The sequence below is a fragment of the Gouania willdenowi genome, chromosome 9 (assembly GCF_900634775.1).
Source record: "Gouania willdenowi chromosome 9, fGouWil2.1, whole genome shotgun sequence".
Taxonomy (NCBI): Eukaryota; Metazoa; Chordata; class Actinopteri; order Blenniiformes; family Gobiesocidae; genus Gouania; species Gouania willdenowi.
In genome coordinates, this window is record NC_041052.1 from 8,738,617 (window position 1) to 8,760,624 (window position 22,008).

At 36.7% G+C, this 22,008-nt stretch overlaps 2 protein-coding genes across 4 annotated transcripts in view; both read left to right on the forward strand.

The window, feature by feature from the left end:
- Positions 1-5: 5 nt before the first annotated feature.
- On the forward strand, positions 6-12,017 carry rnft2 (ring finger protein, transmembrane 2). 3 transcript variants are annotated; one of them, XM_028457819.1, is made up of 10 exons: positions 6-394; positions 476-556; positions 1,937-2,460; positions 2,550-2,626; positions 4,399-4,499; positions 4,831-4,984; positions 9,012-9,161; positions 9,834-9,899; positions 9,985-10,027; positions 10,845-12,017. In XM_028457819.1, exons 1-10 carry the CDS (start codon positions 369-371, stop codon positions 10,886-10,888), a joined length of 1,266 nt encoding a protein of 421 aa, XP_028313620.1. In that variant the 5' UTR covers positions 6-368; the 3' UTR covers positions 10,889-12,017. The 3 variants fall into 3 exon arrangements, with proteins under 3 accessions (XP_028313620.1, XP_028313617.1, XP_028313619.1); XM_028457816.1 differs by having other exon boundaries at positions 8-394; positions 9,985-10,086; XM_028457818.1 differs by having other exon boundaries at positions 10-394; positions 479-556; positions 9,985-10,086.
- A 4,471-nt stretch (positions 12,018-16,488) lies between these two features.
- Positions 16,489-22,008, forward strand: part of fbxw8 (F-box and WD repeat domain containing 8) — a 28,701-nt gene continuing 23,181 nt past the window's right edge. Inside the window, exons 1-4 of the mRNA XM_028458296.1 lie at positions 16,489-17,033; positions 17,114-17,218; positions 18,754-18,918; positions 19,847-19,935. Of these exons, the coding sequence (XP_028314097.1) occupies positions 16,623-17,033; positions 17,114-17,218; positions 18,754-18,918; positions 19,847-19,935 (770 nt within the window). The 5' untranslated portion in view covers positions 16,489-16,622. The remainder of the gene's footprint in view (positions 17,034-17,113; positions 17,219-18,753; positions 18,919-19,846; positions 19,936-22,008) is intronic.

Here is a 22,008-nt window from a genome sequence, read left to right on the forward strand (position 1 = left end):
GTGAACTCGTACTCTTGTGACGTTTACATTAAGTTTTTTGTCCAACAATTTCTAATTAAAAATATGTATTTAAAAACATTTGTATGAACAGAAAAAAATATATTATTTTCAATTTCACTACATTATGTTTTTATAACTGCATCCCAGTGAGAATTCTATCACCAGTTACAATGAGCACCAGATGAACCATAACACAAGCAAAAAAAACAAAAACAAAAGAAAAACCGGAAACTGTGTCAGCTCGACGGACGCCTATTGGTGGAAGACGAATCCCGAACCGGAAGTGTTCGTCCAGAGGACAATCCTGGCATCAGTAGCTGCATCATCCTCTACGGTTTGACATTTATAACAAAATATGATTGGAGCCGATGATCAGAGTGCTGAATGGATCCAGGTAAGGCCGATTAACACTAACTATCACCGATGTATCATTATCAGAGCTGATGATGATAATGATGATGGTGGTTTGTACTAGCAGGAGTGGGCCATATGGTGAAGAGCTGTTTGCCATGCAGAGGAGACACAGTAGCAACACGGATGGCATGCCCTCTGAAAGGTAGGAGTGATAAATAAAAACAATAGGTTTGTGTTTTTATTGTATTGCTGCTTTTAAGAGGATAGCGCGTCCTCTGGGGGTTGTATAAGGCATTACATTAACGACGTGGGGAGTACATAATTAATATAGGGGGCTTAACACTCTCTCCCTTTTTTCATTATTACCTCCTCCAAGGAGGTCATATTTTCACCTGCTTTTGTTTACTTGCACTACTTGTATATATGATCATATTAGGGCTGGGCAAAAAAAAAAAAAAAATTATTATTTTTTTATTTTCTTCCACCAGTTTTTTTGGACACTTTTTTGCATTCCGCCCTTGTGGGTTACCGTAGCACGATGTGAGCCAGCCCCCTCTTTGTTTACCCTTTGAGTAGGCTATATGTGTGCCACAGGCTGAGATGCTAAGGGAAGAGTTTATTATTTTTTAATTGTAATGTTATATGTTGTAAAATATGTAGTTATCTGATTTATTAATCAGAAAATTGAATCTACTGTGAAGTAGCTGTCACATTTTTGCTAAAATCTGGGTTAAAAATTTTGAAACTTTTGAATGACAGAGCCTCATTTACTTTTTATTTTAGGATTGTTCTATGCATTTTATCTCTTGAGGACAATATATCTGATGTCTGTAGTCATTTTTAAGTGCATTGAAAAAAATTGTAACTCAAATTTTTCTTTAAAAAATCGGAGATGTTTTTTTTTTTTTAGGCAAAATCGCTCTGCCCTAGCTCATATGTAACTTTTCTGATTATGATTAATTGTTTGTCTATTAGCAGGATAATGTTAAAAGTACTAAACTGATTTTAACCAAAGACAGACTTTACACTTTGGAAGATTCAATTAAATATCACAGGGTTCAGATTCAATAGGATTCACTACACTGATTATTATGGAAACCCATTCCCGCCAGTAAAATTGAGATTTAGATACCATCTGATAATTATGAGATAGATACTAAGTAAGACTTAGGTGACCGTGTCATGGTTATTACATTATGGGGCAGGCAAAACATTTTCCCACTACTAGTGTAATAATTGTATTACATCATAGAGTGAGTCAATGATTTATGGATTCAATGGATATCATACACAAATGTAAAGTGTAATTATGTGTATATATGATTAAAGCCATTTTCTGTAACTTTTTTTTATCTTACTTTCATAATATATATAGTATATACCGATACATTGAAAGAAGGCAAACTGTTTTAACATTTTGGGCTCAGAATCTTTTTATATTATTGACCAATTGTAACATTTTGGGATTTATTTTATTTTTTAATTACATTTTGGTCCTCACCAGTTATTACATTTTGGGTTTGAGTAATTTTTACTTATCGGGCCCCATTTCGAGTGATGAGAGCTTTTTGTCTGGTCTCAGGAGCCGAAGCCAAACCCTGGGGTCAGAGAGCAGCCTGGATGAAGGTGGAGTGTTTGACTGCATGAAGCCAGACTCACCCACCTCACCCCAACAGATCTTCTCTGGCCTTGTGGGGGTTCCCTCCAGCTCAGTCTCCTCTGCACAGTTCCAGGCTGCAGGCCTCGTTCTGGGCTCTCCTCCTGAGGTTTTTATCCAGATGACTGCGTCGTCCAGAGAAGAAGGGGGCCCACATTGCACAGATGGAGGACCTTTTCTTCCGCGGCCGCCCCAACACAGCCATCACCATCACCACCATCATCATCACTTCCACCACCAGTCTTTGCAGCACAGGACGTCGTCTTTCCTCCAGCAGGCGGCCTCAGGAGCCGGCTCAGAGAGGCACAGCTCCAGGGAGGAGGCCCAGGAGGACCAGTCCACGCCTGCTCCAGCTTTGTCTGAGTTCAAGGCTGTCGTGACATGGCTCCAGAGGGGCTTTCCCTTCATCCTCATTCTACTGGCCAAAGTTTGCTTTCAGCACAAACTGGGTATCCCTGTTTGTTCATAGACAACAATACAACACATATAAAGTCACATTTGATTTTGTGAACTGATGATGCTTCTCGTTTTTTAATAGGTATAGCTGTGTGTGTGGGGCTGGCCAGCACATTCACCTACGCCAACTCTTCTTTCAGGCATCAGGTGGCTTTACGGGTAAATGATTTAAACCCTAGGTTCCCAAAGTTGGGTACGGGTACCCCCAGGGGTACGCAAATTGTCATGGGGGTACTAGTACTAATGCTAGGTTAATGCTAAGCTAATGCTAGCTAATGATATTATTAGGCTAATTCTCGCTAATGCTAATATTAGGTTAATGCTTATGTTAGCAAATGCTTGGTTAATGCTAATGCTAGTAAATGCTAATGCTAATGTCAGTGATAGGCTAATGTTAATGTTAACTAATGCTAGCTAATGCTAATGTTAGGCTAATGCTATGGCAATGTTAATGCTAGTTAATGTTAATGCTAGTTAATGCTAATACTTGCAAATGCTAATACTAGCAAATGCTAGGTTAATGCTAATACTAGAAAATGCTAATGTCAATGTTAGGTTAATGTTAACTAATCTTAGCTAATGCTAATGATAGGCTAATGGTCGCTAATGCTAGGCCTGTTGACCCGTTGACGGATGCATAAAAGCATTTACTTCATTTTTATAGTGATTTTTTTGTGTTTCTTCACCAGACAAGAAGGACGGTGATTCATTCACTTGACATCATTTTTGTTCAAGTTTGTTCCCAGTATTTCACTTGATATCATCTCACTCCGTGAATTTCAATTTCAATTTCAGCCATATTTGGAACTTTCTGTGTAGGTTCAAATATAAACATCTGTTATTGTTTTGCCACAACTTTCAGTGAAAACAGCAGAAATGTGTTTAGAAGTTACTTTGGCAGAGTTTTCGGGAACAAACGCAAGAAAATCACGGAAAGAACGAAGTACAAACATTTCTATTTATTCGTCTACGGGACTCCACATCCCACAATGCAATGTGCGAAACTTCCAACAATGTCACTAAGAGAGTTTTTAGTGGAGATCAAAACAAACTTTCGAAGGACAGTTTCAATCTCTTTTTGAACAAATCATCTTTAATTTATTGATCTACTGTATGAGGCCTACACTATGGCTGTGTTCGAAACATGACCGTTCCCACTGAAGTATGCTGCCAAGTTTCCCAAGATGCATTTCAAACCTACAACGACAAAAACCCGAAGTACAATGAGGCTAAATATCTTCGATGATTCGCCACCTTTGAAACTTTTTAATTGAGAAAGTGACCAAGTAGAATATCAACATGTGGTCATTTGATCCATAAAACTCACGGAAACACATTTCATGCTCACATTTCAGAGATTTTTTAGAGATCCGCCATTTTGATACCGACAAAAATTTTGGTTAACTTCAAAACAAGAGATGTTTTTTACAAAAGCGTTTAGAAATGAATGGAAGACAAGAAAAGATGCTTTTGTTTTTTAAAAAAAAAGGGGATGTTTGATTTTTAGCTTGAAGCCAGACCCAGGACAATTTTACTTTCTGCTCGTAATACATCATGGGGAAGTTGAGTATGGCTAGTGTGCTCACCGTGCATACTTGAAAAAAGTCCCGATATAGTATACATGTGGGTATTTCTCACATACTCAATATTTTCATATTTTGACATCAGACAGTGTGAGTAGTACGTTAGTATGCCATTTCAAAGTCTTTATCTGATGAAAATTTAAATTATCGTCCCCAGAAGCTTTAAGTATAGTTTACTAGTAAAAATGTAGTTGTCAGAGCTTCACTTGTAATAATAAGATGATGACACAGCTGAAAAAACCACTACACATTATATCATTTTTTTTTCCTATTATTGATAAAATAATGACGTTTTCTTTTTCTTTTTACACGTAGCTAAACTCATCTTTTGGACATTTGGTGTTGCAGGAGCAGCGCTCTGTGTTCATGGCTCTGTGGATTGCTGTGTTTCTAGCAGGAAACATTGTGTATATCTTCTACGCTTTCAGCCAAGAAGAGCTGCACAATAGGTACGACACAGTCCCCGTGTTAGTGTTATACTCAATTACACGTTTGAATTTATTATTTCCCATTTTTTTCTGTGTTGTAAGACTTTTTGTTTCCATGTGTTAACTTCATTAGCTGAAAGCAGTTTTCCTGTCCTTGTGCTGTGAGTATTTATTATTATTATTATTATTATTTTTTCATTTTGTATCCATTGTGTTTTTTCACACTTGGCTTCATTTTGTTGGATAATTTCCTCCTTTACTCGTCACTCTCCTTTGTTGTTTGAAACCATGAGATCTCTGTAAAATAACTCAACATTTTTTTTGATTTATGTTGTTTTTTTCTTTCTTGAAGCCTCATTTTTGCCAAGCCCAACCTGAACAACTTTGACTTCTTTGATCTGATCTGGGCCGTGGGAATCACAGACTTTGTGCTGAAATACGTCACCATTGGCCTGAAATGCTTTGTTCTCTTTCTGCCCGCCATTCTTCTGGCCTTCAAAACCCGGGTAAGAAACCAGAGTTCAGTTTCCTCATCTACAGCCATTACAGACCAACATTTTCATCATTCAACTATTTATAATTAGCTCATAAAATAACATTTGATTAATTCTAGTTACTCCTCTTGATTAATCAAATGATTTTCTGCTATTCTTTGTAAGGTAATCAGAATCAGAATGCTTTATGTGCCAGGTACAGTTTAGAACAATACTGGGAGTTTGACTTGGTAGCTGCAGCGAAAGAATACACATCAACACACCGGAGCAGCCATTTGCGGCGCCCACTTTTTTTTTTTTTTTTTTTCATTTAAAAGTAGTGTAATGTGCATTTAAAAATAAGTAAATAAATACATTAATATTAATAGGTGCATAGAAAAATAGAAGAATTCCACAATTTCCCCACATAATATTTCTTTAAAATGTTGTCTGTATTATGTGACAATTAAGTGGTTCATTTTATATTTGTGCTTTTATAAACCTCAACTTTACTCAAATCACTTTGATTGCCTTGTTGCTGAAATATGCTGCATAATGTTAGATTGCTTTGTTGGGCCGTTTCAAAAAATTGCCCTTGAGAATAATCATAGCTTTAATCACACAAACGTTATTGCCTTTACTGTAATGACTAACAATTCTGTCAGCTACTACTCTGACTACTTTGAGACGTACACAAAAATTGTCTACGTAATTTAATTTCTTTCAATATTTAGACGAGAAAAATTTAGATTTCACATCCTTGGATCTCATGAGGTTCACATGAGGAACACTACAGCTAAAAAGCTGTAAAATGGTTAAGACAAAGACATTGTGTTATACTCTAATACTCCATTACATAAAAAAGTACTAAAGGGTCACAGTGTGAAGCTGCTTGGTATTCATAAGCTTTTAAATGGCTCTCCTTGGGTGTCTGTGTGGAGTGTTTCTGGCCTGAGGCAACAAAACACACACACACACACACACACAAGCAGATAACATTGGATCTTTACAAACACATCTCCTGCGTTTCGTGTGTGTTTGTGTGTAAGACGAGAGGAGGAGGGGTCACCAGGTATTGAGTTTGAATTTTCCACTGATAAACAAACCCAGAGGCCTATCAGAACCACAGCAGCAGCTACTGAGCTCATCGGCTCTCCAGGGAGTTACAGGGGTGAGGTCATCCCTCCCTGGAGCTGGACCATTACCTGCATCCTCCACACACACACACACAAACACACACACACATGCAGCTTCACAGGGTTTGACAGCATTAATGGGAGACACGCTGAGCTTCAGGAATCTCAGTACGAATCATCACTTCTTCTCCCGTTTGATGAAGGTCAAATGTCTCGTCCTAATTTGAACCCTGAGAAGTCACATAAAGTTCATTATCGCCGCCAGCCACGGATCCACTAACGATCCGAAATAATCAGCGGCGTCAGCACGAGTCGACACATGCAACAGCAGGCACATACACTCACATTTCCCACCAGGGCTTTCATTTCAAGTCTTTTATCAGTGTGTGAATGTTAATGTTTCCCTGTAGTTTGGTAATTGGGTTTTTGTTCATATTGATTAGAATTTGTTATTTTAGTTTACTGGCGTTGCTTTAATTGTCTGCTCTGTAGGCCTTAAGCAACATTACGAGATTTGTTTTTCTCTTGCATTGGGAAAATGCCTTGGTCCACAAATTACTAATATTTGTAGATCATATAAATGGTTGTTTTGTTTTGATTGTGTGTGTTTTTACATTCAAAACTTTTTAGTGCTTTTTGGTAAATCATAATGTTGTGATTTTTTACTGCTTGGTAATGTAAAGAAAAACTAAAGGGAAGTTTTACAATATGTAAAAAAAACAAAAACAAATGCCTCTTTACTTTATATTGATTTTAAAATATTTTTTATTGAATGTTACTTTAATATTACAAAAAGTGAATTCCTAATAAGATGAAAAAACCCAGAATTAAGAAATTATGCTATTTTTTTTGTCTCATAAGATGTTTCTTTTTACCAGTTAATATTTGTCTAAGAGCATTGTACTTACGTACTTCAAGATCTTTTGACTTGTCTTGGAAAAAAATGAACAAGCATCAGCGACAAGCATTTAGCTTACTATAAGTATTTTTTTACCTTTATTAAAACCATGAGGTCCCATTCATTTTAACAATCTGTTTTTTAAGCCAGACCCGATCAAGATAAGCAGCAGCAAGTGTACAAACATTAGTTTGTAGTAGAATAGAAGAAAAAAAACTCTAGGACCACGCAACAAAAAAAATTAAAAAAAATAAACACCAGTGCAAGATTATGAATCCTCTTCAAGTCATCTTAGTTTGGAATTAAAGGAGTTCAATGGAATTAACATGGTCAATTTCCAGTTTCTTTGGAGCGAATTCCAAGAGTGAGGAGCAGAATGGACAAAGGCCTTTTTTGCCTTTTTATATGCCTGATTTTAAAACTTTTCGCCCACCTTTGTGTTTGAGTTGCAGTGAAATGGAATTTACAATTGCCATGTGTGAAAAGGTAACAAAGCCAACATTTGATCACATTTTGTTTTCCCCACATTGGACAGTGATTTATCATAGCGGGAGTCCAATTATCAACAATCGTGGTAAAATTCAGTGCTCATCATTACCTCCACCAAGGAGGTAATATTTTCACCAGCGTTTATTTATTTAGTTGTTTGTCTGTTTGCAGGGTTGCTTCAAAAATACTTCAGCGGTTTTTGATGAAATTTTAACCACCGAAGATAAACCTTACTCCATTAAAGATGCCATTACATTTTGTTCCAATCTTTTTTTGTGATTAAATCACTTATGTCGGCTTGGTTCTTCTATTACGCCAATGAGTTTCACCTGGATTGTATACAAATTGCGCATTTCATCGCAATATTTCTTCCAAGTCTTTAAAGTGTGAATGATCACGGTACCATGATCAGGATCACTGATCCAGATAACTGCCAATATCTGGCAAAGACTATATTTGGCGCTTGATGGAAGTTTGCGCCAAATGGTTTAGCTTTGTCGGACATCGCAAAAAAACTTGCTTCTGCTAATGCAGATCGGAAAACCAGATTATACAAAGAACCACAACTTTCTCCACTATTTCACATTTCCCTGAAATTTGTAATACATTGGTGGCAAATTGCTTAAGCAGGGTTTCCACTCATGCTAACGCTAACCAACTGGCATTTTTCCAGCTTCAAATTTGACAGTTCTTGCGTGGGCGTGATGGGCACGGTGGGATCTGCAGCTGAGGGGACATTAGAGAAGATGAATTAGCAGTTCGCTCCCATAGTAACCTGCCTGCTTGTGCATCTTTACCCACAGTAATCCATCTCTGTCAGCCATCATCCACGGTGCCATTTAACATGCTACCAGTGCCGCAGGCTTTAACGGCGAATCACGTTTGCGTTCTGTGTTCAAAACAATTCCTAACTCACTTTCCTTGAGTCTGAAAAGCAATGCACTGGTCGCTGTGTGATTAGAGAGTGGGCTTTAAAGATGGCACGTAGGGGCCATGTGGATTTGCTCTCAGTATGGGACGTTGGGGTAGCAGGTGGAAGGAGGCTCTGCCAGTTTCCCTTGCAGTGTGGTGAAATTGCCTGTACCGCTGTGAAGCGGCCTGGATCTGGACAGTGGCCATGTTTGGGCTGGAGGCACACTGTTTTAAGCTTTTAATACCACACTGCTCTCCACTAGATAGAAGAGTGCCCCGGAGCTGCTGAACACATGCAGCTTCTGGGGCCCTCATGAGGTGATCAAGTAAAGTCGACGAATCGATTTAGAGCTGCTGAGGATGATAACTAACTTTTTTACAACACCAACAAAGACATAGCGTAGGCCGCAAATCTAAGTTTTTTTTCCGAAAAACAGAACTCACGACTCAAAACGGTTGAAATTGTACGGGTTTCTTGTCAAATAGTCATGTGACTTCAACTTGGGAAATGTCCTTCATCCCTTTTTTTTTTAAAGTGACAGTTTCTGTATGTATGCCCTTGTTTTGGTTGATAATATGCTGATTGTTGATGCTAAATGTAGTCTAACTCTTATGTTGATTGCAGGGTAAGTTCTACCTCTTAATCGAGGAGCTAAGCCAACTGTTTCGAGCTCTGGTTCCGATCCAGTTGTGGTACAAGTACATAATTGGAGAAGATCCATCCAACAGTTACTTTCTGGGCGCTTTACTCATCATCATTTACAGCCTGTGCAAGGTACATCAGCACATCTAAACAAAATTAAAAATGATTCAAATGTGTAATTTGGACAATAAATGCCACATTTTCATACTGATCATTTTAAGAACATAAAAAGTGGATCAACTTTTCATACAAACATTTATACCTTGATATTTAACATTTATATGTTGAGCTTCGGGCCATAGATGCCACTTATGTTTTTTCACTGATGGACAAATTGTCTTGTCTATCCAGCAACGAGGGCTGGATATGGACCAAAACTCATATCTCAATATCTTTTCTCAAAATGGCAATTTACCATATAAATATTGATATTTTTAACTCAATAAAGTCTTCCCAGAAAGACAATTCTGGGTTAAATTTGTTGATGCAAAATACCACACAGGCACATGTATTAACAAACAGCTGCACAATAAGTGCCACTTTTGTCTTTTTCTCCTTGAAGAGACAGCACGTCTGAGTGAGTTCTGTAGTGTGGCTTGTTTAGGGGATGGTCTGGGTTAGGACTCACTCAGAAAATGTGTATTTTAATACAAAATAAGCCATAAAATAAAAATATATCGATATAGGCAATATTGTAAATTTTCTATATTGCTAAAAAAGAAATGTCAATATTTCCTGACTCTCAAAATATTGCCCAGGCCAGTTTTTAATAATCCTCCTGCGCTGATATTTCCTGATTTTCAGTCCTTTGACATCTGTGGACGTGTAGCTGCAATACGTAAAGCCTTGGTCATGCTCTGCAACTCCCAGGTCTGATGATTGATTTTATAATCAACCTCACATTATGAATTAAGCAGAATAGAATCCTTAAAACTTTATTTTATTTTATTTCCAGAGTTACGGAGTGAGGGCCGGCAGTCAGCAGTGCAGTGAAGCAGGTGACGTGTGTGCGATTTGTCAGGCTGACTTTCGAGACCCCATAGCCCTCCTGTGTCAGGTAAGAGACCTGCTAACAGATTAAACTTAAACTTATTAAATGTACGGAAAGTATGGGCTGTCGATTGTGAAGTTACTCATGCTAAAACAAACACCTTTTTGCAACATTTAGCAACAAACCACGTTTAAAAAAACATATATTTTTTTAAATATTACTTTTTACCAGATTTACAGCAATATTTGTGAAATTTGTGATTTTTTTTTCGTAAAAATATCATTTCAATGTAAAATGTAAATCTAAATGTTAAATAATCAATCAGAATCTAAATGTTAAATAATCAATCAAAATCTAAATGTTAAATCTAAATCTTAAATGTTAAATCTAAATCTAAACATTAAATATAAATGTCATGGGTCAAACTAAATATTATTATTATATTTAGCTAATATGCAAATTCACTGTTTAGATTTAGCATTTAACATTTAGATTTAGCATTTAGATTTAGATTTAACATTTATATTTAAATGTAACATTTAGATTTAACATTGACATTATATTTTTAGGAGAAAGTAGAATCTCAAATTTCAGAAATAATGCTGTAAATATGGTCAAAAGTAGCAAAAAAAAAAAAAAAAAAAAATCAAATACGTTTTTTAAATGTGGTTTGTTGCTAAACGCTGCAAAAAGGTGCTGTTTGTCTTAGCATGCGCAACTTTCCAATCGGCGCCCCATATGGAAAGACTGCAGTCCTGATTGATGCCCAGTTGAACTACGGAACATTTAGCTTGGATTATTTCTGTGAAACTGGTTTCCTGCAGCACGTGTTCTGCGAGGAGTGCCTGTGTTTGTGGTTCGACCGTGAGAGAACGTGTCCTCTGTGCCGCTCCACCATCGTTGAGGTTCTGCGGGGCTGGAAGGACGGAACCACCTCGGCTCACTTTCAAATCTACTGAGACCTGACTTTAGGTCACGTCGTCAGAAAATAACAAGTGTCTTTTCTCTCTTAATGCCTGGGTGATGATTCTTTAATTAGGATAAAATGTATGTTGCTCGCATTCATTGTCAGGGGAACTTTAAATTTGTAGATTTTTTTTTATTATTATAGATTTGCAAAGTAATGACAATGATCTGACCAATGTAGTATAAAACTGTACTCGTAGTGAAATCCTTACGAGCTCTGCTATAGCTACTCCTTTGACCTGCTTTGATAATGTCACATTTCTTATTTCGGCTTCTTTTTAACCATGTTTTTATTTGTTTATCTTCTTCATAGCATTTCTACCAATTTATTAATTGGCCCATCCTTCAGTCCATATTAATCTTTTGTAACTTTACGAAGTTAAACTTAAAAGAGGCTTAATCAATCATTTTTTTTTTTTATTTAGACTGTGAATAAGGACAAAAAAAGAGCAACTTTTTAAAATGGTTTGATGATTATTTAAAAAATATTGTTTTCTTATATTTTTCTTCATTAGTGGCTTGGAATCGTGAATAAATCTAGTACTTGTTAGGGATAAATGAAAGGATTAGGAATTACCATTTTTTTTCTAATTATGATTTGGGAATAATGCATATATTAGGATGATAAAAAAATAAAGGGAAAAAAGGCTTCAGTTTCTTGAATCTCATTTAGTAAAGTCCTTTATTATCCTTTTGACCTTTTTGTTCTTTTATTCAGCATTGTTGCATTTGATTATTTCACTTGAACATATTTATAATTGTTTAGTTTTTTTTAATACATGCCTTTGAACAATCGATAACTGAAAATAGGACAGCGGTCAATATGGTATCTGTTGCATTTTGTACTGTAAAATTGACAATGTAATCAATTATTGCAGTTATGTTTTGTACAAATGTATCAGTACACTCGATGGTGTTATAAGGTTGTTCTTGATATCTTGTACCAGACATGGGCAACTGATGGCCCAGGGGCCACATGCGGCCATTGGTCTAACATTGTGCCGCCCCCAAAGTAAATGCTCAAATTGACAAAAAAATACAGGAATCCGTTGTTTTTTTATGCATTAATACTCAGATTGGTCACTATTCTAAATACTGACATGAATGTTGATAATGTGGCCCTCAGATCAGACAATCACATTTTTGTGGCCCCCGCTGTGGTAAAAGTAGCGCATGTCGCTATACTTATCAATAGTGAACCGAAGGGTAGTGTCTCACCATCGCCACCAAATGCAGAAAAATGGCTAATCACGAGTAATATTTGAAATAAAAAGTCTTCAGTTAAGAACACGATTGTCCTGTACTGCTTGAAAAATATTTATTTCAGCAAATGCTGTTTTGTTTTATTTTTTTTATTTTTGTTACAAAATGTCAGTATGAAACATTCAAGAAGTATAAATAACACATTTTCTTTAATATATAAAAGACAAGTGTTGCTTTATATGCTCACAATACAATTTTAAATGCTTATGGTCAAAAGTCAAAGACAGCATCACAGCATCTTCCTATGCACAGGTCCAGCATTTTCTATTAGATCAGTGGTTCTCAACCTTAGGCCTGTGGGCCCTAAAATAAAGGTGCCAGAGACCGGGGACCCCCCACTGTACCTGAAGGTGTTTGAACACAGATGTGAACATTGAAGAACAGTCATGTGGAGACGGGGTCATCTATAAGGGGGAATAAAGGAGAGAGATTTTTGGGGCTCATCCTTAAAGTCAGCAAATTAGGGTCCATTGTTCTATGAATCTGTGATAACCACATTTATCTATTTAAATAATATCCACTGTTATCCAGGAAGTTTATCATTATTTGCGCCATAGTATATAGTCATCTTAAAGATGTAAATCCTTGTTTTAATCAGAAATAAAATGGGTTACAAGTGACCAAAAAGGTGGTGAAATGGGATTTAAAAACCACAGAAACTGGTTAAAAGTTGCAAATTAGAGTGACCAAAAACAAACAGAAAAAACAGTAAAAATGGTTCAAAGTGTCAATATTGCAACAATTAGTTTCAACTGGCAAATCATGAGCATGACAAATCGTGAATGTGGTTAAATTGGCAAAAAAAAAAAAAAAAAAAAAATCAGCATGAAATATGGTGAAAAGAGGTGAAAAGTGACAATAATGGGTCAACAAATGTGACACTAGGAGGGAAAAGTGGTGGAAAGGATTTATACGTGCAAAAAATGTTTTTTTTGAAAGGAGAAAAATGTGCGGAAAAGGCATTGAAATTCGATGGAGAAGTGGCAGAGGTGGGAGTAAATGTTGCAAAAATGCATTAAAAGGAGCAAAAATATGGCAAGAAAAAGAGATGAAAATATGTTCAAATATGGCAAGTTTGGTGTAGTTGCAGAAAAAGGGTAAAAATAAACAAAAATTGACTCAAATTATTCAAAAAAATATTCTTAGTTTCTTGAAGACATCTGGTGACCCCAAATGGGTCCTGACACCAAGGTTGAGAACCACTGTATTAGAGCACGGGGAAAAAACACTGTAGAAAACACCAATAGAAACAAATTCTTCCTGAATATATACATGTTATCAATTGCAGTGTAGCTTATATAGAAAAGTACAGTGCATTGAGGATCTTGAAAATATTCATATACTCCAGTGCATTTATAATAGAGCCCAAATATTAAATAATAAAAAAGAGGTGTTGTGTTTATAACCTCGTCGTCCTTGATGGTGGAAGGTGAGCATTGAAAGGCAGACTGGGAGCTTTTCCCCCTCCTGTACCAGGGGAGGATTACATCATCACCGTGTGGAGACGGGATGACAGAATGCGAGTCGCTGACTGACTGAGCTCGTTATGACACTGTGGTGCAGCATCCTCATCGGGCCATGGTGGTTACTGTGTGTCAGGTAAACACATCTGACCTTGAACAGCCCTAGTTTAGTGAAGTTATAAGCAGCTCCGGATTCCTCTTTGTCCATCTTTTCATCCAGACGCAGCATCAGCACCGCATCCTCATCCTCATCCTCATCCTGAAGCTTTTCTTTTAGTGCAAATGATGTGAGCGCGCGCTGTTTCCCACCGAGCACCTCATGCATGACCCCAAAGGCACCATCTATAACGACATACAAACACACAGCATATAAAACCTCAAACGAAAACAACAAATGGCATTTTCCACTTTCCTATTTGGAAGAATTGTTTTTGCGCCAAAATTACAGCATTATTCACTGTGCTGTCCGTATATGCCTATAAATTCCTTTGATAGAATAGCACATTGACACCAAATGCACAAAAATAGACAGATTAATAAACATTTAAAATTCATGATTAACCTGGACACAAAAAGCTATAAATTAAAAGTAAAGCTTTATATTGTTAAAATCAAGGCTTTCTGTAAATAGAATAGGCTAAATAACCAAATTGCTGTCGGTCAAGTAAACATTTCGTTAATATTTAAACCGAACTTGAGCTCTTTGTTTAGTTTAGTTTAGTTTTTTTTCTTCAATAAGAAATGAAATAAAATAAAATATAAAGATTTTAGTAAAATTAAATAAAAATATATACATTGTAGTAGAATGAAATTATTATTTAAATAAACTACTATTGTGTTTGGTTAAAATAGGTAGTTGATTGATGATCACAGTTTACAAATTGCAACAACTTTTCTAATTAATACTTTCCAATTAAATTATCAATATTATTATTAGTAGTAGTCTTTTTTTTCACACAATGTGTAATCTATATATGCATGGCATACATATCCTAACTGTTTTGTTTTTTTTCCCCTTTAACTGGTGTTTGAAATTTTAATATATAATTTTACTTTTCATTTTTGGATGAATAATTATGTAAAGTTTCTTTGTGGGCATGTTTATGGTTTAAATCTAAAATAGAACTGTGTAATTTTGTGTTTTTCAGGTGAAATCACACTAAATAAACCTAAAACTCGACTATTTAAGGTCACGTCACCTGTTGCTGTTGTGGCAGCCTCGCGCCCTACAGGTGTCGCCTCGCGACGAACAGCACGAGCACGGTGAAGCGCATGGCCGCGCACAGGAAGCCCGTGAGGCGGGGGCGCGCCACCCTCGCCCCTGCCGTCCTCCTCCTCCTTCGGTCTCTGCTGCAGCCAAAACCCGCGTCCGGTTCTCCGGTGTCCGCCCAGCGTTTCTCCAGCCGGTCTCCTATGCTCTGCAGCCGGGAGGCGAGCAGCTGTGTGACCGTGCAGGTGGAGAGTCTACCGGCGCTGCGGGCGGAGTCTCCCGGCCGGAGCAGAGGCTGGTCCACGGGCAGCCAGCACATCTTTGTGTCGCTCTCAGTCTCAGGTGTTGAGGATATCTGATCCTCCCTCTGTTCTCTCATCAAACCTTAACTATGAACCCCCTCCACCCCCATCACCCCCACCCACTCTACTGTATTATTCATTACAGTGTCACATGGTTTGGGGTTTACATCATCTTTACTGAGCGGCCATGGTTAACTCTTTCTGTTTGCTTTCATTTCAGCAGCCTTTTGTTGTCCAGAACATTGTGTTCTGGTTGCCTTTGTTGGATTAAATCATCCAAATTAAAATTTTCACCTAATTTTACTATAATTAAACGATATTTGATACTAGCTACATAAGTATCCACTAAATGCAGATGGCACAATTTATCATCTATAATTTCAGTGTCCTTTTTTGAATTGCGTTTTGTATTAATTACATTGTTTGCAATATAAATGAATACATATGCAGGTTTTATATGTGGAGTATCTTTTACTTATTCATGTCTGTACATGTACTTTATATGTATTATACTGTCATATATTTTGAATGCAATGGTGCCAATTGAAATGCTCAATGACGATCAAATCTGAAAGAAAAATTATGTATTTTATTTTTTTTTCAATGAACAAAATATACAAAGATTGGTCAAAACACAATACATAACATTGACAATCAAGAACTAAACGGAAAATGAAAACCCAAACTAAAATAATTCAGAAGTCACTCAAAAGACTCATTTCCATTAATTTAAGACATTTTAACGACATCTAACGTCATTTAGAAAATGTGAAAAACGTAACTTAGGTTTTAAATATCTATATGTTGCCAAAATTATATGCATATGGTCCATTGTTGTCAAATCAAATATAATCTCATAAGACTAAAACCAGAATCTGTGTATCATGTAAACAAGAAATACCAAAAGTGTTTGTGCTCACATGTAAAAAACAAAAAACAAAAAAACAAATAAAATAAATTAGACTTTTAATATATGTATTTTTTATTTTGATTTATTTGTCTTAAACATAAAAACAACAAATAATATACAGTGTGTGGGGGGAGACAGAATTTTAAATTGAATTAAACCTAAAGAGAAGAAATCATTACATGGGTATTATTTAACACTTTAAAATATCTTGTCCGACTAGTTTTGAAATATAGACATTAAATGTGTTTTAAAATATAGCCTAATTTCTTTTCAAATGAAAAGGTGCGCCTATAATAAAACCCCGGAATTAAAAATGCGGAACCTTTGTACAGCTTCCGCAGAGTCCTACCGGATTGTTTTTTAATAATGGACATGTTTTGTGCCGCTCTGCGCAGCGTTTCTGACTGATCCAACTAATGATCCTACGTAGTCTTGTAAAACTCTTTTAAGTGTGATTTTAATAATGACTGATAATAATAATCATAATAATGGCTGAGAAAGAGCTTGTTGCGTTCAGGGAGAGTTGGAAACGAGAGTTAACGAGTAAAAATGAGGAGCAACGACCTATTTGCGCCCCCTCCTCCTCAAAAGAAGTTACAGATCTGTCCGCCAAGAGAAAACACCATCTCAACAATGCTTCAGAAGGTGTTTGTACTAAAGGTGAGGGATGTGTCACTGAGGATCCTGCTGAGGATCAGCCTGCGTACGTATCCATTGCTAAAGGTTTACTGGATGGAAGGAGCAGCCCTCTGCTGGACAGAATAGAGAAGGAAAGGATCAGGAGAAAGAGGAAATACAATGCCATGACCCATGAATGTAGCACAGCCCTGCAGAGAGAACATCACCAGAGAAGGACCAAAGAACCAGAGGAGCTGGTGGACCTGCTCATCCAGGATCTGGTATAAAGTGGAGAATAACAAAGAACTGGGCCTGAATCCAGAATGTCTAATAATGTGTTTTTCTTTCTTTCTTCCTGCAGAATGAAGTCAATGATATTCCTTTTTTTGACATTGAGTTGCCGTATGAGTTAGCCTTGAAGATATTCCAATATCTGGACCGCACTGATCTTGGCCGATGCGCCCAGGTAATACTAACTGCTGGGTAGTCGCTCTAGTGGTATCTGCCATTGTGTCCTTGGGCAAGACACTTCACCCACATTGCCTAGTATGAATGTAGTGTGTGAGAGTTGGTGGTGGTCGGAGGGACCGATGGTGCACTATGGCAGCTTCGCTTCCGTCAGTCTGCCCCAGGGCAGACTCCACTAAGTGTGGAGTGAAAGAATAATCCCTTAATTCTATAAAGTGACTTTGAGTGTCCAAAAAAGTGCTGAAAAATTGATGTAGTGTTGTTGTTATTTACTCACCTGTAACTGTCCAGGAGACAGTAATTGTTGAAATTATATATTTTATAGTTTCTGTGATCATTTTATGAACATTTAAGTTCATATAGCCATTAAAATTAATTCAAAGCACAATACAAACAATGTTTTTACTTTTGTAGTTTTCACACTGTCGGATGACTGGAGAGAAATATAAATGTACTAACACATCAGTATGATTCATGGCCTTTGATACCAGACCAGAGTAGTTCCATCACCAGAGGCACAATTCACTATCAGTGTTCATTGTGACTGCATATTTCAATTTAGTTTTAGTCAAATTTACTCATCAATAATATTTCACTTACAGTCTAGTTCTAGTTTTAGAGGTGATCAATGCATCAATCACATTATCACATGAATTCTGATTGGCTTTCCTCCCAATGTGTCGAAATTACAGTTTAATTTTTATTCGTTGACAGAAGTATATTTTGACATAGTTTTTGTTAACATGGGGGGTTTTTTCTTTTTCTTTTAATAAGTCACAGTCTTGTTCAGGGTAATTTTAGTTCAGGGACGAAATGGACCAGTTTGACCTTAAGTGGGCCGTAGATTTTAAGATTATTGTGCCCAAGTTTTCATTATCAGTTCAATCCATTAAAAGAATTCTTGATTTTGTTACCAATTTTTGTGAAATTCAGAAGAATTTTAGTGGAGTTGTTTGTGAGAAAATGCAAAGTTTGTGGAAAATTTTAGTTTTTTTCGACAATTGGCAAATAAAAATGACTGCCTTTATGTGATTTAAACAAAGGAAAAATGCAAGCCCCTAAAATATTGTGGAGTTGGTGAATTTGAGATATTTACAACTGTATTATTTGATCATTTACACAACAATTCATGTTTTTTCTGTAATTTTTACTTCCTCCTGCGGGCCGTATTTGGCCACCAAGCCTCAAGTTTGACACATGTTGTCTTGTTATTTTAGTCTAGAAAAACTATGGCATAAACTTTTACTTGTCAAAATTGAAACTGGAAATGGAAGGTCATCTGTTAAGAATAAACGGTGCATTTTGATGTATTCTGATTAGTGATGCAAAGTAGTGGAAATTTCTACGGGAATTTATGCTTGTCGATTTTGGTAATATTTAAAAATACAAAATTTTCATGGGAATTAGTTATTGGACTTAAACAGAACTTGTGAGTGCCTTTTGCACATAACTTGTTAAACACAAATAAGTGATGTAATATCTTAATAATAGCCCTCCGCAATCTCACAGCAACAACTTTCCATCTCGTCCCAGGTGAGCAGGGTGTGGCGAGTCCTGGCTGAGGACAGCGTCCTGTGGTTCCAGATGTGTGTGAGGGAAGGTTACCACCATGACGCCTGTGTCTCCGACTTCCAGTGCTGGAAGAGCGTGCTACGGGACTGCAGGAACTCAGCTAAGGCTGTACGCTTCAACTGGAAGGTGGGACGGACCATTGATGCACTCTAAACCAGTGACCCAGTGGCATGTTTAGTGCTTAACCTTTATTTATTATCCCCCGCCACAAAGTGCAAGGGGAATATAGGTTTGAGCTCCGTTTGTCTGTGCGTGCGTCCGTCCGTCCGTCCGAGTTAAAGGGGACAGCTTTTCTCAGAAACCATTTACGATAGGATAACCAAATTTGGTGTGTGGCTCAGGATATCAATATCTTGATGGAGTTCAAAAATGAGAAGTGCGCAAATATTTTTTATGGCGTTATTTCCCTTGTTCTGTTTTTTATACTCTGACAGCTTTTCTCAGAAAACGTTTAAGATAGGATAACCAAATTTGGTGTGTGGCTTTAGGGTATCAATATCTTGGAGTTCGAAAATGAGAAGCGCACAATAATTTTTATTGTTGTTTAATTGTTATTATCCTTGTTCCATTTTTCTGACTCTGAGGTATCTTCAAAGGGGACAGACTCTCTTAAAAACCGTTTACAATAGGATAATTAAATTTGGTGTGTGGCTTCAGGGTATCAATACCTTGATGGAGTTCGAAAATGAGAAGATGACAGCTTTTCTTAGAAAACATTTAAAAAAATTTAAATTCTGATGTGATAATATTTTATGTATACTTCTAAGTTAGATTTAGGATATTTAGAAAAAGGTTGTGAGTTATAATGAGAACCAATCTGGTCTTTTTTTTTGACTCTGTTGGAGGTATCTTCAAAGGGGACAGCTTTTCTTAGAAACCGTTTAAGATAGGATAACCAAATTTGGTGTGTGGCTCAGGGTATCAATACCTTGATAGAGTTTGAAAATGAGAAGTGTTCTTAGATTTAGGACATTTAGGTAAAGGTTGTGAGTTATGAGAACCAATCTGACGGGGGATGTTGATGATTGTCTTCTTGTTTTTTTTTTGCGTTTAGAATCGAGTGGGCTCCATCAGCCAGCTGCAGTACGAGTTGGGAAAGGTGTTGTGTGATGTCAGCTCCTGTGACAACTTTGTGTTAGCTGGGTGAGTTACAACCACTGCCTGCTTCCTTAACATTTAATGTGGAACAAATGGAACAACTTTTGGACACAATGGACACATGAATTAAAGAAACTCTTAATATATTTGTGAATCAAACAAATGAAACTCATGATAAATAGCATGGAAATGGAGACAGTAAATAAAATAAAATTTCTTGGAGTCATAATTGACAGCAAATTATTATGGACGTGACGTATACAGTACATTACAGACAAAATATCAAAGTCAAAATGTTTCAAATAAGAGAAAACGAACACAATCTCAGGGGAAATATGCATTTAAAAAAAACTAAAAAAAAATACGGCTTGTGTGTACCATTACAAAAACACACTGAACACCAGTCAAAGGAGTTAATTTATGACACAAATGCAGCGAAAGAATGAAAACTAGCATATCAGTATTACTATAAAGCTACAGCGTTTTAGTATCAATACTTTTTCGAATATCGATACTTTTGACAACCCTACAATCAACAAAAATTTGGTAGATTCCATTTCTCAAAAGAAAAGAAGATTGTTTCTCACTAAAAATGCCAGTAGGCTAATTCTTCAACAGGATAGGTCAAATTCAGAGACAAATTTCACTGTAGGGCTACATTGTACTGTATGTGATGTTACATTATTATGTTTTTTAGGTGTGCAGGAGTAGGGGGTACATGGCTTCAGGTTAATGGTCTGAAGGGGTACGGGACTGTGGAGAATTTGGGAACCACAGTTAAAATATATTAAGTTAGCTGCATAGTGGTTATTTGTCTTGAAGAATGACAAAAAGCCATTGGTTTGCAGGGAAAAGTGAGTAAACAAATTGCAGCTCAATAAACTACGACAATGATATATTGTTAAGGGTCACAGTCGTTCAATAGACGGTCCATGGGGACATGAGCAGCGTCTCAGGGGACCAGTGTGAGTAGATTCCCCTCGTGTCCCACAGGAGAGGGCAGTGTGTTTATATCGGCTCGTATCAACAGATAACGGGCATGACGTATGGAAGTAGTCTAAAGCCAAATCACTGTAAATAATGACCCTATGATGATTAATGAGAGTGAATCCACCTTAGCTTCCCTCCTCATTCTAATGCTATTAGCAAATTCACAAGATCAGTATTTTTCTCCAATAGACCAGATGTGGCCGACTAGCAGAAAGGTTACATACATACAAAAATGAGTGGAAAATACACTAGACAAAGCAATGCACAAAATGATTCCAAAAACACACAAAAAGAAACAAAAAAACACACCTATAAGACTAAAAACACACAAAATGACAACATAAAACCAATTATGAGGGACAATTGGATACAGTGACATAAATTTACAAAGCGACAACAAAAAGTAAATCACACAAAACAATAACAAATATGGACCAAAAGGACTTCAATGTCACAAAATGACAACAGAATTACACAAAATGACTCAACACACAAACCAAAAAAAAAACAAACAAAATGACACAAACCAAATAACTCCAGAAACACAAAATTACAACAGACTTACAAAAGAAATCCAAAAGAACACATACAAACAAAATGATAGCAAAATACAACAAAAAACTACTTAAAAACACACAAACGACCACAAAAATACACAAGACAACAATACAAATTTACAAAAAAAAGAGAAAAGCATAAAACGACCCAAAAATAACACAAAAAGAAATGAAACAATAAAAAATGACATTAAATCTGACACTAATCCTGTTTTTTAGATGATATACATACGTTTTTTACTAAAGTTGTGAAAAAAATAAACGTTTTTAACGTTTGTTAATCTGCATTTAATACAGGGTATAATACATTTTTGATGGATTGGATGAGTTGTGGACAGTTTGGCTTTGTGATATTACTCTAGCAAATGCACACATGCGCACACACACATACACAACATCTTGTCTCTACCTTGTTGTTACTGTGTGACATACACTGTCACTGTGCGGTGGAAAGTTGCTCCGAGATGACGATGTCTGTGGAGGTGGAAACTGGCAGTTTGTTACATCCCGCATGGATCCAGGCAAAATGTGAACAGTGGAAGGAAGGGAAGGAGACGTGAAATGAACAGAA

Bases quoted from the DNA above. Each gene is read 5' to 3' on its own strand.
- rnft2 (XM_028457816.1), top strand. From the start codon at position 369: ATGATCAGAGTGCTGAATGGATCCAG. The intron at 557-1,936 runs GTAGGAGTGATA...GTCTGGTCTCAG, and splicing joins GATGGCATGCCCTCTGAAAG to GAGCCGAAGCCAAACCCTGG. The intron at 9,900-9,984 runs GTCTGATGATTG...TTTTATTTCCAG, and splicing joins TCATGCTCTGCAACTCCCAG to AGTTACGGAGTGAGGGCCGG.